The sequence below is a fragment of the Quercus lobata genome, chromosome 7 (genome assembly GCF_001633185.2).
Source record: "Quercus lobata isolate SW786 chromosome 7, ValleyOak3.0 Primary Assembly, whole genome shotgun sequence".
Taxonomy (NCBI): domain Eukaryota; kingdom Viridiplantae; phylum Streptophyta; class Magnoliopsida; order Fagales; family Fagaceae; genus Quercus; species Quercus lobata.
The window spans coordinates 42,805,449-42,822,508 of NC_044910.1; the positions used below are offsets into that span (position 1 = coordinate 42,805,449).

The following is a 17,060-nucleotide window of genomic DNA, read 5'->3' on the forward strand; positions in this document are numbered from 1 at the left end:
TTATGTTATATATATATATATATATATATATATATATCAAAAACCAATATCACCCATAAAAATAAAAGTCACATGCACGTTTTGGTTTACTTAAGTCCACAAATTAGTTTAATTTGGGGGTAAATTGCGTAGCCAAACTTTTTTTTTTTTTTTTTTAAGGGAATTGCATAGCCAAACTAAAGTGATGTTTATGCATAGAAAACAAATTGAATATTTTAAAAGAAATCTATGGGTCTGTTTAGATAAAACTTATTTTACTGAAACTGAAAACTGAAAATACTGTAGCAAAATAATTTTTAAATTGGTGAATAGTGTTTCGAGATCCATTTTTAATGAAAAAACGGCTGAAAAGTGAAATTTGTGGGACCTATGAACAATGCATGGATGCACTGTTCACGGAAGAATAGTCAAAAGTTACGGCTACTGTTCATGAACAGTGCATAAACAGTAGCCGTAACTGCTCAAGTCTCGTTGAAACGCAGCTTAAAAAAAAAAAAAAAAAAAAAGAGTAAAACACAAACGCAAAACTCAAAACGTGTATCCAAACCCCACCTAAGTATGCTTACCATTTGCTCCAACCTTAGGGCGAATTGTATTTTACGCCAATTCAAATTTAAGGACACAATTAAATTATTACTTATAATTCAAGAACCCACATGGTATTTTCAACTTTTACTTCTTCCTTTCTTCCCTTTTTTTTTCACTCTCTCTAAAAGCGAGAAAGAAATAACTTAACAATATGTTACATCATACAAATAATCAAGCAGCTCTTGTCTAACTCAGTGATTTAATGATGGTTGGTGTTGGTGTTGGTGTTGGTGGTTGTACTGAAAGAGCTAGCATTGGTTGAGGCAACGAAACTGGCTCCACCTTCTCTTTCTCTCATCGGAACTATGTCATTTCCCTTGGAAGCCATTTCACTTGCTGCTGCCTCTGATTCCTTTCTGAACTTCTTGTAGATATCACCTTTGTAAAACTTGGTTGTCCTTAGAACCAAAAGAATAGAAACAAGGAACCCAAACAACGCTGCAGCTGTGATTATAATGAAAACCATTCTATAACAGTGAGCACCCGTGCATATCAATTCCTTCCCGTCCTCTCTTTTGACACCTAAAGCTTCCATTTGCTTCAAAGCCTCCTTATCATATAAACTACCGGCCACTCTCACATTGAGAATGTAATTCCCAACTGGGCTTGCAAAAGCACCAAAATTGTACAAAGTGGAATAGTACTTGAGGCCGAAGACCTCAGATATGATAGCGAATATTAAAGGCCATTGTGCACCAAAGCAGAACCCAATAATCACTGAAGCAAAGTAAAGAGAGTATGGGACTGGAAAGGCGATTAAGAGATGGCCAACACAAGAGAAAAGGAGGACAAATGTAAGCAATAGGGGACGAGGGAATTTGTATTTGACTAAGAAGAATTCAGAAGCAAAACCAGTCAAAGCTCGTCCTAGATAATTCCAAATGCTCACAAGTGATACGAAGGTTGAGATGCTGCGAGCTGGATAGCCTAGTGACTTACCAATCTGACCCAAGTTGTCAATGGCTGTTAAAGTCCCACCAACACCACAAGTTGTGGCTATAAACAAAATTAACATGTCGATGCTGAATAGTGCTTGTAAAATCGTGTAGTCTTCACCTCTATCTGGGGGCCTGAATATGTTGCTGAAGCAAGAATCTGGCTTTCTTTCACTTGATTGTGCTTCAATTGGGGGCAGTACTGGTTGCTCCAGTACCTGTGGCTTTTCAGCTACTACTTTCACTTGTACAGGATCATTTATGAGGTGCTCCTTTCTCCTCCAGAGTTTGGATTCTACTTTCATAACTATTACAAGTGGGAGAAATAGTAAAATAACAACAACACAAGCACTTCCAGCATATTCAATTCTATTAAACCTGAGCTTGTTTTGTATGATAATCAAAGTCATGAGAAACCCGGCAAGGCCAAGTGAAATATAGAGGAAATTGTAGAAAACTTTGAGCTCGTTGGATTGCCGAGCTGTCTTTATAATCCGAACTGTTCGTAGAAAGACAAAGGACACAGCTGCCGGAACCCAAGCAATTAGCAAAATCAGAGCCTTTGAGTTATCCCCATAAAGAGCATGGTAGAGTTGTGTCATAATAGCACCACTTAGACCAACAAGACCCTTCAGAAGGCCTATAACACTGCCTCGGCTTTCTGGGAAGGTCATAACACAAGTGACTAGAGCTCCAGTATTTGCAAATGACTGTGAGTTTGCACCGATGAATATATATAGACACATTTGCCATAAGTGGGGCTTGGCAGTATGACCTGTGACACTGAGCCATATCATGAGGTACCCAAATAAGTTCAAGATTGCCCCAACTAAGAGGACAACCCATGGGGGTGAGATCTCGTTGATAAGCCCAGATATGATTCCAAGGTTTCCACCCGTGTCCTTGAAGAAGCTGATCAAATTGAGCGATGTTTGGTCATAGCCTAAGGATGATTTTATGTCGTTGGAGTATACAGCAAATATGTATGTTGAACCTGAGACAGACATGATTAACAACGATGCAAAGACCATGAACCATCTGCCAAGGATCACGTGCAAGGCGAAGCTCTTCATGGCCCTCCAACCCCCACCACCACCTCCGAACTCAGCAGCCACCATTTTCTTTTATCTACAAGGTTTAAAATAAGCACACTCTAGGCATGGACTTACTTATGAGGAGGGAGTTAAGTACTTGCAATTTGTATGGGAATGTGTATCTTATTTTATATTCTTTCAAGGCCTTTAATGGCATCCTATTTAAGATGGGTGCATGGTGGGTAACTGTAAAATATCGGTTTTGTTTGAAAAGGATATTCATATAATATATATATATATACTTATATGCCAAAATATTTTTTTCACACTGCCTTTTCACATACAAATACACTCAATATTTACAATTACATGTTTTGATATACACATTTTAAAATAAAAAAATATAATATTTATACATTTAAAGTATGAAAAGTGAACGTACACAAAAAAAGAAAAAAGAAAAAGAAAAGTGAAATAGATTGCGTGAGAGATTATTATCCTTTTTATAATTTAAGAGGTCTAGAATCAAATTAGAAAAGAGAAGAAGAGGAAAATTAAAGTCCTATCTTTGTCTCTCTTATTCTTAAAAATAGTTAATATCCCCTTAAAAAGAATTGTAATCTTTGTTAGTAAAATCTTAGAAATATCATAAAAATCATTGTGGTCCTCTATTCCCAAGCCTAACTTGACTTTCTTTCCTATATCAAATAATTGAGTTTCAAATATGAGGAATGAGGTGACAGCAGTCCCTTTAGGATGCAGGCGTGGACGGTTTCTAAGACCAAGTACTAGAAAATGATATTATATATGGATTCTTTCACACACATCCAGTTGTAAGGTACTAAAAAATGACAGGAACTACACTACTAAGTGATTTCCATTCATTTCCTTTAATGATAATTAATTCATCAGCATAGAAAATCGGAAGGCAAAAAAAAAAAGTCAAAGAAATAAAAAAGGCCATCCACATGTGTGTTTGGACCACGTTATCTCCAGGATTAATATAGGTTACAATGTCGGGCTCTTGATAATCAATGCACAAGGCCATTACTGTTTCACCACCGCCTGGTGTAGGCGAGTTGGTACCCGGGCTGTATCGAAACCTATCACTCGGGGTTCAAACCCTCGCATTTACCTAGTAATAAAAAAAAAAAAAAAAAAAAAAAAAGGCCATTAATGTTTTGCCTGAAAATAAATTGTTGTACTTTAAAGTATTCAGACTACAGAGCTCTTGGTGAGCGAAGTTCTTACTAAGTTGTTGCTTACCAATGAATCTGGGTTAATTTCCACAGAATCTGATTTAATAAATAATAACTAAAATTTTGAGAGTAAGCTATATTGGGAAAATGATCGTGTACTTCTAGAGTACCATAAATTTGTACTCCCTTCTTTCACATGAATAGTAAGTCACACTAATTAAATTTATAGTGGGACCCATAATTCATGTGAAAAGAGAGACTATGCAGTATCTAATAATTTTCCGCTATATTGAGAGATAGAGATTTTTCTTTCTCATCAGACTAAGATATTAATTGGATTTTGAAGTAAGCGGGGATAAAACTTCAAATTTTTTATTCTCTGACAAGAAACTCTACCAATTAAGTTAACTAAACCCACTCTAAAGTAAATAGATTTACAAAACAAGACCCATCATTGACGCCGAAAGCATGCTTGGCAGTTGGCAGTGCCTACTCCATTCCTTGATCAAACAAATCAAAGCCCAAATTCCCAAGATTTCTCTCTATTTTTTTAGGCTAACTCATAGTAGTATGCTGTTGAGTAAAATAAGTAGGTTTTGTATGTATACGATTATTAAATCTGGAGAACGTGGGACGTTCACGGAGTATTTAAATCTGATACCCTTGTTTACGTGCTCCAATTAAGGCCTAATGGTTGGAACTGTCGGTCTCGGCTCGGACCTAGCTCCATTTTCCATGTGATCACCACTTGCTAATTATTTATTTATTAAATCTAATTAAGCTAGTTTTATGAACTTTCTCTCGGGGAGTTAAGCTTAATTCTTTTTCTTTTTCTGAGAATGGAGTTAAGTTTAATCCTGTTTTATAAAACATCAAGAGTGTGTGTGTTTTTTTTTAATATTTATTAATTAGATAATTACAATGAGCTAGAGAGGAGAGATTCAAAGTTTTAAACCTTGGGTGTTTCTGTCAGAAATACTAGAATGTATTAGTTAAATTAAAAAAGTAACAAAACTATTGACATCAAATGTTTTTTTATTCCTTCCAATGCAATCAAAATAATCAAGTCTACATTCTCCAAAAAAAAAAAAAAATGATCAAGTCTATGAAAACCCAATTTTTAAATAGTTACTAATCAGATAAGAATATAAAAAGATTCTCAAAAAAAAGATAAGAATATAAAAATTATATATATTTATATATATATATATAAATATATATATATATATATTTAATAGTTCCATGTAAAATTGAATCATAATAAATATCTATTAACAACTACCATAAATATCAATATAATATTATCCAAACATAATCATAATAAATGTGTATTAATAATTGTCATAATTATCAAACTTGATATTTATATGCAAAATAAAGAAAGGAAAACAACAATTTATGACAAAATCATATTTTATTAAAATTTATTATGCATGGATTGCTGACTAGTTTGGAGTGTGCATCCAACCCATCAACTTGACAAAACCAACTTAATCCAACCTAACGTCTTGAGTTGGTTTTCGTGGGTTGGCGTTGGAATTTTATTTTAATTTGTTATTCTTATTTTGTGTCATTTATTTTAATTTATTTTGATACTTTAAGAATTCATTTGGATGAATTTGGAAGTTTGCAGTATAATTTAGGTATATTAAAAAAGCAATTAAATAGTTAATGAAAGTCCAATTTTTTGTAAAAGATAATGAAACATGTAAGTACAACCCGACCCATTCACCCCTAGAATACATTCGAAAGTCAAAAAATTTATCTTCATGAAAGTTGAACTTAGATTTGGTAATGAAGACTCCTATATACGCAAAATCGACACGGCCATAAGCTTAGATATTATTTGTCTAACAAATTAACAATACAAAAACTTGTCAGTGCAACGACCCTGGCATGTGCAAGCTAAGTACATAACCAAGACCAGACCCACCCTGCAAATGTATGCAACCTGCTTTCTCATGTGCTTCAAGTACGTACACATCAATGGATGGAGTAAAGTTTGTGAAAATCAAAGATATTATTGATTGTTTGACAGTCTTTTTCATTGAAATTAATTGTTCAACGAAAATTTAAATGACTTTGGCGTGGTTTGTAGGACACTTTTCACTTTGAGTTTGGACCAAAATTTGATTGTCTTTTTTATTTATTGACACATATCGTAGAAAAATAAAGGCCTGTAGTTTTTGTTTTTGGTACATGATGATTTTTCTTTAAAAAAGAAATGATAGAACACTTTTAAATGCATACGTTGTCACATTTTTTACATGTCTAATTAAGACAATAATTTTGAATTTTTCACTTTCAAATATTGAGGGTTTTCAATTTCACCGCCCAGTCTTATCATGAGATCGAATAAGGTCTTTGATACTTTATTCCCTCGATGCAAATCACATGAATTTTCAGAACATTTTGTATTTCTAACTCATCGGAGTAGTAGCTAATTGTAATATCAGTCATGCATGTGAAAGTTTTGAATGTAAGATAGGAGTTTATTTAATTTATTTTGTTTAACTAAGCTGTCTGACCTATTATTAATATATATACGATAGCATGTTAGGTTTAATTGTTTATATAATTTATTATACTATAGCTTATTTAGCTAGATACGTTTTGCTGCTTCCAATGTTCTTTTATAGGGCCTCAATTTGGTTTCAATCAAAGACTGGAAAAGTTTAGCAGAGTAGAAAGTCTTCAAAATAACCACGCAAATACCATACTTTATGAGGACAATGTTTGTGACTCTCTTAGAATAAGTCATCCAACTCTGTCAAAGTGTCAAACATCGTTGTAATAGGCAATTTTAGAGTCAGACGAAAGACCCTCACATGCATTTTTTGGTGTCCTAAGCATCCACAACAGTGGAGCTAAAAATTTAGCTATTCAGCATATATAAAAGTCACTTTATCTATTTTACCTCTTTATACTCTACAGCAATGGAGCTATATTTTTAGCTATTTGATTAAAATAATACAAATAACTCATTAAAATAATAATAAAAAATCCACCACAACCACGTCAAAACCAAAACAAATACAACCTCTAGATTATGGTGCATTGGATCCACCCTCAAAACCCAATAGATCTGAGCTTGATTTTCAGACCAAGAGTGTTGAGCCAGCACCCCACCATCAAACCAAGACCACCATCGCACATCAAACCCAGACCACTGTCAAACCAAGACCAAAAGAGGCACAAAAACCACCCTCAAACTCGAACCAGGCTAACCACCACTGCACTCACCATCGGAAACCACCATATCCACGAAACCCATTAACCCACGCCATCGCCAATCATGCGAAACTGACCCACCACAAAACTAACTACGCCATCACCGATCTTAACCCACCGACCCAAATCTACAAAACCCACCGACCCACGCCATTGCCTATCATGCGAAAAGAAGAGAGAAAAGATAGCGAAGAGATAGAGAAGGAAGAGAGAGGGCTGAGACTCGGATGATAAATGGAAGAAAGAAAAGAAATAGAAAAATAATTAAATAAATAAAGAGAAGAAATATTATTTTAATGCTAGTGGGAATTAAAAAATACTTTTTTTTTCTAGCTTCAAGCTACAGTATGCAGCCAAAAATAGCTGCGTACTGTAGCTCTAAAGCTAAAATTTTTAGATATAACTTTACTGCTGTAAAGCCATTTTTGTATTTTGGTAGAGGTAAAATAGTTATATAGTTATTTAGCTCCACTGCTGTAAGTGCTCATCCTTTGTGCTTTGGCCAGCTCTCATGCTGCTACGAACACAAATTTGTTGCCCATTTATGCAACCATAAAACCAAGAATAATTTCCAGCCGGCCTAATATGCCAAATTAAAATTTTAACACATCATGGGAGATGGGACTAGGAATGATTAATAATCTAATTGTTTGTTTCTTTCTTTATGTATAGAATCTGACGATAAAAAACAAATACGCAATTAAAATAATTTGATGATAGCCAATAATATAATGGTGAGACGACTTTTATTACAAAATTTAGCCCCTACGTTTCCCGAAAATGTGCTCCTTCCCTTTGGTCTTAGTGATCCACATTTGAAAGTCTCTTTTTAGAGATTTAAAAGATATCATTTTCTTTTAATAATTTGATAATTGGAGATAAAGAAATTTAAACATTGAATGTTTTTATATGAAATATCAAAACGTGTCAATTGAGTTATAAAGTTCTTGACAAAGAGATATCATTTAGGTTTTTTCTTTTTTTCTTTTTTTTTTCTTTTTTTTTTTTAAATAGAAAAATATAAACTTGAATTCATAAAATGCAAAAGTAAAAAAAAGGAGGGGGGGGGGGAGATTAGCATTTTCAATAATATAAAGGTTATAATAGGAAAATTATGTACATGGATTTTCAAAATGAGCAAGGATTAGCAGTAATTATATATAAGACCGTATGTGGTATGGGTCATTATAAAACACACCCTATTCTAGGAAATTAATTAAAAAAAAAAAATCTTTGCGATATTCAAAATAGTAAAATTGACCTTTCTATTAGACTCTCATCACTTTTAATAGTAACAATTTTTTTTATTTTATATATAGGTTAATAGTAATAATGTTAGAGTATCACACATTTTTCCTACATTACTGTAAGTAGTAAAAAAAAATTGTGAGTCCATGGAACATTTAATAAACAACCAATCACAATATATTACATAAATGTGGGCCTATAGCCCTCTTATAAAACAAACAAACAAAAAACATTTAACCTCAACAAATATCTAAAAGCTTGCTCCCAAATTATAAAATCCCTTAAAGCTTGATCCCTATGTTCACGCCTAATAATAAAAAGAAGCCACATAATTGGAGCAATAAGATAATGTCAATATTAGAATGAAAGGTGACACATGACTATGTTTTGGACTATTCATGTTAAAGAAAAATGGGTCAAGACAGACAATGTTCTGGCATGTTCTCTCTTTTTTCTTTTTTTTTCTTTTTTTCTTTTTTTTTGAGATAAAAGATAGAATTGTTCTGGCATATTCGGTAATAATAAAAATCCTCATTATAAAAGAGAAAATGACCCTGATGAATATTCAGATTAGTCTTTTATCTTGTATTTTTATGAGTAGTTATAACCTTGTGTTAGAAACAAAATAACATTAGTTTGACCATTCTAATTGACAAGTTGGGCAATAGCTCTCAACAAATTAAGATAGTACCGGCCAAACTTTCTTTTCTTTTCTTTTTTTTTTAACAAAAAAAACACACACATAAGACTAGGGAGAGAATTGGGTTCTAAAACAAAGATAATGTAGTCCATTCAAAAATAATAATATTTATTTCTAACACATAAATACACCGCAAACTCTATACAAAATGAATTTCTTTCCAAAATAATATAAATATAAAAAATGTTGCAATAATTATTTCCTAAAAAACTATTTCATTTCTTAAATTTTAGTGTATATCTTATCTATCAACGATATGAATTTCTGATTTTCTGATGAACTCCAAACTTTTAATTTTTCTGTAGAGACTAATCAGACTGTGCTAAACCAATATGATAAACATTCTGACTCACGTTGATTGCTCCTCTTTACTGTCAACAAGTTGAACTGTTCAAAAATGTATCACTATCAAGGTCATATGCATCAAATGGAAACTATATTTTTAGTGTCCATGTTGGGTACCGACGCGTGATATTTTTATTTTGTAATGCAATAAATAGTTTGTGCATTACAATAACCTCAAACTATAAAATAACAAGAGCTTGATTCCTCTCCAACGAGATAGGACAAGTAAGTCTAGCCCTTGATAACAATATAAACTAGCTCCATACGTATTTATAGCGTGGTTAAGGCCTTGTTTGGGTTAAGGCTTTGTTTGGATTTTGCAAAACTGAGTTTTGTTAACTCATAACCCAAAATCCGTGAGCCCCACATAAGGAAACATTGTTTGGATGATTTTTTGTTTGTTCACTTAGTTAACAAAACTAAGTTTTTTGAGTTTTGAGTTACCAATTTCGGAAACACCAGAAGCTTGTTTTCAAGTTATGAGTTTATTAACTCAGTGGCAATTTCCGTAATTTTCTTTCCAAATGGGTCCCACAGCAATGTATAGTTACATCACTGCGCTCACTTTTTTCATCTCACTTTCCCTTTTCCTTCTCCCGAACCCACAACAACTGAAGCAAAGCTCCAGTTCTGCCGATCAGCACCTTTAGCTCGAGACAAGCATTAACAACTCCGTTCACGGATTTTTGTTTTCGGTGAGACCCAAATTCAGCCCCTCCATCTGTTTACATGCCCGAAATTGTTGGGTTTTATTTTGATATATATATATATATATTTTTTTTTTTTTTTCATGTTCCTCCCTTTCTATGTTCCTCCATTTTTTGTTTTTCCAGAGGCATTAAGAAATAACAACAAAGAAGCTAAAAAGACCCATCAAAGTTACACAATCATAGAACAAATTTTCAAAAAAAAAAAAAAAAAAACAAAGAGAGTTTTTCTTTACCTTTTTAGCATAGAGATACTGAAATTCGTTGATGGGTATTTAAAACTTGCTCTTTGTGAAGAAGATTTTTCTGCTATTCTGGGTTTGTAATCTCTGGGTTCAGGTTTGTGCTTTGGGAGAGTATGTGGGCTGAAAGGGGAAGGGAAAATGAGAAAAGAGAAAAAATGGGGATGAAACCTTCCGCGGGTAGGCTAACAGCTTTGCTCTGACCAAGTTACAGGTATGGGACCCACAAAAAGTTGAAAATTTTGAGTGATGACAAGTTGAGTGATGTGTGCCAAACGGGTGAGTATAAGAAATTTGGGTATTTTGAGTGAGGAGTGATAAAAAATTGAGTGAGGAGTGATGAGTAATGAAAAAAAAAAAACCAAACAGGGCTGAAGTCTCTCTAAAGTTTGTAAAAGAGTTAGAACTTGAAGAAAGAAAGAAAAAAAATGGAGGGTGGGTTCTGTAGTAGAACTTGTAATGGTGGTGGTTGGAAAGACATAAGGGGCTTCATCTTGCAAGTGCTTTTAGGCCGATGGTTCATGGTATTTGCATCACTCTTGATCATGTGTGTAGCAGGAACATCATACATGTTTGGTTTATACTCCAACGACATTAAATCAACCTTGGGCTATGATCAAACCACCCTCAATTTGCTTGTTTTCTTCAAGGATTTGGGTGGCAATCTTGGGATCTTGTCGGGCTAATCTACGAGGTTGTTCCACCATGGGTGGTTCTCTCCATTGGCGCAGTCATGAATTTCTTAAGCTATTTCGTTATATGGCTCACAGTCGCTGGTCGCAATGCCAAACCCCATGTATGGCAAATGTGTCTTTATACGTCTATTGGTGCTAATTCACAGTCATTTCCTAATACTGGAGCATTAAGCACCTGTGTTAACAACTTCCCTGAAAGCCGTGGCAGCGTCTTAGGCCTCCTCAAAGGGGTTTATTGGTCTAAGTGGTGCTATTATCACACAGCTCTACCAGCTTTTTATGGAGACAACTCGAAGGCTGTCATCTTGCTAATTGCTTGGCTTCCACCCATCATTTGCTTGGTTTTTCTTCCAGCAATCCGGGTCATGAAAATTGTTCAACAACCAAGTGAGGTCAAAGTTTTCTATAATTTCCTATACATTTCACTTGGTCTTGCTGAATCTCTTTTGGTTATAATTATTTTACAGAAAAAGTTCAGTTTTACAAGAATTGAGTATGCTTCTATCGTTTTGATATTGCTTTTCCTTCCACTTGTGATTGTCATAAAGGAAGAGCTAAAGCTCTGGAAAATAAAAGATCAGAGCCTAAATAATCCTTCCCAATTGGAAATGGTTATTGAAGATGCACCAGCAACTTCAGAGAGGGATGTGGTTTCTTGCATGAACAATATATTCAAGCCACCGGACAGAGGCGAAGACTTTACCATACTACAAGCAATTTTCAGCACTGACATGTTAATTCTACTTGTTGCGAGGACTTGTGGCATCGGAGGAGCGTTACAGTTTAGGTCAGATTGGAAAGTCCTTAGGCTATCCAACTCATAGCATCCCAACCTTTACCTCACTTGTGAGCAAATGGAATTACCCCGGACGAGTTGTTGCGGGCTATGTTTCTGAAATCTTGTGGGCAAAGTACAAGTTCCCTCGTCCTCTAATGCTCACTATGATAGTTCTTTTCTCCTGTGTTGGCCATGTTCTCATCGCCTTTGCTGTCCCCAATTCTCTCTACTTTGCTTCAGTGATTATTGGACTCTGCCTTGGAGCGCAATTACCACTATCGAGTGCAATCATTTCAGAAATATTTTTGGCCTTAAACACTACTCTACTTTGTACCATATTGGGTCCATTTCGAGCCCAGTTGGGTCCTACATATTTAATGTGAAAGTGGCGGACCATTTATATGACAAGGAAGCTCTGAAGCAGATGGATGCTCTGGGTCTCACAAGAATAGCAGGGCAAGAGGTGAATTGCAATGGAGTGAAGTGTTATAGATTGGCTTTTATAATAATCATTGTAGCAACATTGTTAGGGTGTCTTGTCTCATTTGCTTTGGTGCTTCGGACGAGAAAATTTTACAAAGGTGATATCTACAAGAAATTCAGAAAGGAAGCAAAAGAAACTGGCAGTTAGATGACATCAATTGAAGTGGTATCACCGCAGAAATGAAGTTGGAAAACACTGTTACTGCCACTACTGTCCTGTTGATGCTGCCACTCAAAAGCAATAGTCTCTTTCAAATTTCATCTGCCAAATTGTAAATTAGCTCACTACTGTACCTCTATAATTCCTTCCATTCCTTTGAATCTTAATTCAATTCAGTCATGGATCCTGACCTTTCAATTGGTCTCCAACTCATTGTGTAACTGAGAGTATGGAATTCATATTCCATCTCTAGTTTGTAGGAAGTGGAGATAGATCAATTTTCACTTCAAATTAGTTAAGGGCCTTGAAATGGAGACTAATGAAGCGTAGAAGACATGAGAAGAGCCGAACCTGATAATAGCCATAGATGATGACTTCCATACATTCATTAAAATCTCATATCCTGAAATTACTTAAAAGCAAGAAGCAAGCAAGAGAACTATTTAAGGTAGCATCCATCAATCTCACAACTACAAACTGCCCCCATCAAATGCATTCGAATCAGAAAACCTGAGTAGCTGGTGTAAACAGAAAATCACTGGTAATTAAAAACAGAACCTGTCTCAGTAACGATCGTAAGCTGGACGACCACTCCCTCTAGGGCGATCATAAGGACCAAGCCTGTCCCTATAGCTTCCCCTGTCAAAACGGCCTGGACGTCCACTTCCATACCTGTCACCAACACCTCTTAGGCCTCCATCCCTGTCGTAACCTTTGTCTTTGCCATACCCATTTTGAGGTGCCCGATCCATATACCTCTCACCTGCAAAGCGATCACCACCAGGTGGGTATCTTTCATGGCTATATCGATCACGGTTCCCGTACCTGTCATCTCTGCTATCGATACGGTCCCTGTCTCCATAGCGCCCCCCATCATAACGGTCATCAAACCGGTCTGCCCCAAAGCGATCTCCATGGCCTCCAGCTCCACCAAAGCTTGAATGTGACGAGACCCGACCACCTCTACCACCATCATCTGAAGGACATTCACGGGCAAAATGTCCTGGACGGCCACACTTGAAGCAATCAGTACGCCCTGCAGATCTGTCTCCACCCCTGTAACTGTCCCTACCACCAGACACATGGTCCCTATCATAGTCATAACCTGGACCTTGGCCACCCAATTTTGGTTTAGCCTTGTTAACAGAGATGACCTGACCATCTAACTCCCGGCCGTCCATATCCCTAATAGCTTCATCCATAGCTCGACGATCAGCAAAGGTAATGAATCCAAATCCACGAGGACGACCAGTATCCCTGTCTACCATGACCTACACAGACACCAAACATTAGTCCAATTGTGACATTTGAACAGGTCCACCCCATGTCTAGTAATGTCCAGTCCAACAGCAAAATCGTTCGTAAGAGAGTTGTTTGAGTATTCTTGAGACTCTTCACAGCACAAACTTTGTCAGCATTTCAATCACAAGAATCATCCAGAAAAATACACAATTATGACAAAAAGATTATCTACTTAAAAATAAATAAATAAATAAACCTTAACAAGAACTTCCTTTAAGGTGAATTTAGCTTGATATATACTAAATCACTGATATTGATAACAAATGCAGCATCACCTGCTCATTGCTCACCAATTATTATATACCAACAATATGCCATTAAGACACAAGAATCAAACCAGGTATCAAAAGTTTCAAATCTAGAATGTTTATTATTACAACTGCCACCAGATAATATCAGCTATAAACACAGTATTAGAACCTATGACGGTCAATACAGCAATAAGTTCGCCCTATGCACTAAAGATCGAAATCGTATATAATCTAACTCCCCAAGCAAAATCTCTCCCATGCCATGCCTATACTTCACATCACAACATAATCTTCAAGCTCCCCCCCCCCCCCCACAAAAAAAAAAGGATTAAATCATTACTTAATGTGAACAGGCATTATGGATCTGAAAATTTTTTAATTAAAAAAAAGTTAATATGGTTTCTCCATTTTCTTCCTCCTTTTAATTATAAAATGGTGTATTTGTGGTGAAACAAATATGTCACAATGCTTTAGATAGGAGGTCACACTAACTCAAGGGTTAGCTGACTTAGCTCTATTAGTAAAAATATGACAGTGCCCAGCTGGAGGTCACATCCATATCATCAAAACATAGATTCATCTAGTATCATGTATCATATCATGTTTGCAAGATACATGAAGAGTGTACAAAATTTATTTTAAAAATATATATAAATATACACTTTTTTTATCAGTAGTATATATAATATACACATTGAAAGACATATTTATTACACTTAGGATATAATCAATTTGTATCATTTTGTCATCACTAATGTAATAATATTTATCAAAAAAGATAACCTATAAAAATCAATTTCTTTTTTTTGTTATAAAAATGAAAATATGACAACAATAAAATGTCACTATGAACAAACAATACAGGCAACAAAAACAGATCCAATCTAGCCTAATGTAAAAATCAAGGTAGTTGAACATTTTGATTAAGGACTCATAGCACACCACAGAACACAAACTAGGGCAATAAGGTTGTTTGACCATATTATTAATGAGCCCCTGATGATTTCAAGGGTCCTAAAAAATCTTTTGCCAGGATATCATTACTTATTAGGCTCTCACTCCAAGTGTTTGCTTGTTACCCATCTATGAAAATTGCTAGAGTGAGGACACCATATCAACGTTAATCAACACATAGGCTGCCATTACCGCATGCTGAACCAGGGAAACCTCTGTCCAAAGGACTAATAAGACCTGGCTATTACCATCAACACCGTCCATGGCCATGCCATGAAAAAACACCAATCCCGGCTCATCAGGCCATGATACCAAACATATTTATCTAGTGCCAAACAATACAGACCAATACATGAATTCATTAAGATTTCTACAATACATGGCTATGAATCATCTAATACACAGGTGTTTGTGATTACATGTAAAATTCAAAACTTTTTCTAACTGATTTTATTTGTATTGGATGATAAACATCACAGAGACTCAATGAAAGCTATTCTAACAAACAAGGTTGGCTTCATTATGTTATTAAATTCAAGTAATCTTCTATCAAAACTATAGTAAGGATGAAGGATAAACCTAGATACATAGGTATATGTACAGAAATCCTATCTCAAAAGAATAATGACAACCTAAATAAAGAATCAGACGTTTATTACTCAAATTATTGACTCCATCATAGTCTGATAGATCTTTTGAAGAACTAATTAATCAAACATGTAATACTATCTATGGTCACACCAGCTTGAGGGTCGGCTCTATTAGTACATGTAGAAGCCACTTACTAGAAAAACCTTCATTACACTACTCAGATCACATATGCTATCTGGCATGTATCTGTAAGGCAAGAATTGTGGACTACTAAAAAACCAAATGGTTTCTGCCTTTTTCCTATCCTTGGCAAAACAAAACAATCAACAGTTTGCACTCTTACTCTTTCTAGTGGACCCAACATAAAACAACATATGATCAGATCAGTGTATTCCAATTCCTTGAAAAAAGGAAAATTATACAAATGTTCCTAAGATGGCCGATTTAACTCTCTGACAAGAGAATGTATTAGCTAAACCTAATAAAATTTATATTTATTGAAAGCTAGGAAGCACAGACACAGATATGGGTACGAGTACCATACAAGCTCAAAAATTATAACATGACATAGTGGTACGACATGGGTACAGTTTATCATTCTATTCCACTCTTTAATTTCTATAAACTACAGTTTCTATAAAGTATGCCCCCCTTAAGCATCTGATGAGATATGATATGACCTCCTTTACACTTACTTACATTGGTTATAAAAAACCTAATAAAATAAACAATAGAAGCAAAATGTAAAAAGGTAAGCTCAAAACTCCCCAAATGAAGCGTCCATGCTTCTTAGGTTGAAAGCAACAAAGAATAAACATATTCATCTTTGTGACAACAAGCACCCACAATTAAAAAGTGCCTGAAATTTGGTCTTAAAAGAGTTCAAAAGTTCCCATGAAGCAAAATAATCTTACAATTGGAATTACAATTTACACACAAAACAAAAGGACCCTTTTAAAGAAAAAAAAAAAAAGAAGCATAACCTCTAAATTCAGTTAACTATAATCCAAATCTAGCTCTAATATCACCAATCACTACCATATACGCCACAAAAATAAAAAATAAGTGTCAAATTGAGCTTCCAAAAAGGTAAAACTGTGATTATACAAAAACCCAGATTCCATAGAGAAATAATAATGAGGATTGAGAAGCATAAGCATACCAAAGATTCAAGAATTTTGCCGTAGCGAGTAAAAGCATCTTCAAGCTGTTTCTCAGTGGTCTCCCACGCTAACCCTCCTACGAATATGCGATTCTCGTCTCTCCCAGCCATCTATGTTTATATAAATTCAAACAAACCAAAATAAATAAATAAATAAATAAATCCCAGAATTTAAAATAAAAAAAACCAAACAGAGAGATAGAGAGAATGAAAAACCTAGGAGGAGAGCAGAGAGAATGATGAGATTTGTGATGTGTGTCAGTGTTGGTAGCCGTACGAAGAAGAATGTTGAGCCTTGAGAGAGAGAGAGAGAGAGAAACCCTAAAAAGTAAAGCGTCAACGGTGAGATTCAATTTCCCATGATATATGATATAGCGATGAGTGATGTGAATGAAAGACAGAAAGATCTGGTAGAGGCTATAGCTGCTGCTAGATTAGATATTTGTACGGCACAT

General features: G+C 35.1%; 2 protein-coding genes and 1 pseudogene across 2 annotated transcripts; 1 reads left to right on the plus strand and 2 right to left on the minus strand.

The window, feature by feature from the left end:
• Nucleotides 1-606: 606 nt before the first annotated feature.
• On the minus strand, nucleotides 607-2,789 carry LOC115953986. Its single transcript, XM_031071825.1, has one exon. It carries the CDS (start codon nucleotides 2,639-2,641, stop codon nucleotides 788-790), a length of 1,854 nt encoding a protein of 617 aa, XP_030927685.1. The 5' UTR covers nucleotides 2,642-2,789; the 3' UTR covers nucleotides 607-787.
• Nucleotides 2,790-10,657: 7,868 nt separating this feature from the next.
• On the plus strand, nucleotides 10,658-12,356 carry LOC115952078 (annotated as a pseudogene).
• On the minus strand, nucleotides 12,182-17,056 carry LOC115952885 (glycine-rich RNA-binding protein RZ1C-like). The gene is made up of 3 exons (XM_031070218.1): nucleotides 16,822-17,056; nucleotides 16,606-16,716; nucleotides 12,182-13,616 (listed from the first exon to the last, which is right to left on the minus strand). The coding sequence occupies exons 2-3, from the start codon at nucleotides 16,714-16,716 to the stop codon at nucleotides 12,909-12,911; spliced, it is 819 nt and encodes a 272-aa protein (XP_030926078.1). The 5' UTR covers nucleotides 16,822-17,056; the 3' UTR covers nucleotides 12,182-12,908.
• Between the last annotated feature and the right edge of the window lie 4 nt (nucleotides 17,057-17,060).

Bases quoted from the DNA above. Each gene is read 5' to 3' on its own strand.
- LOC115953986 (XM_031071825.1), bottom strand. From the start codon at position 2,641: ATGGTGGCTGCTGAGTTCGGAGGTGGTGGTGGGGGTTGGAGGGCCATG.
- LOC115952885 (XM_031070218.1), bottom strand. From the start codon at position 16,716: ATGGCTGGGAGAGACGAGAATCGCATATTCGTAGGAGGGTTAGCGTGG. The intron at 13,617-16,605 runs GTATGCTTATGC...GTGTCTGTGTAG, and splicing joins GCAAAATTCTTGAATCTTTG to GTCATGGTAGACAGGGATAC.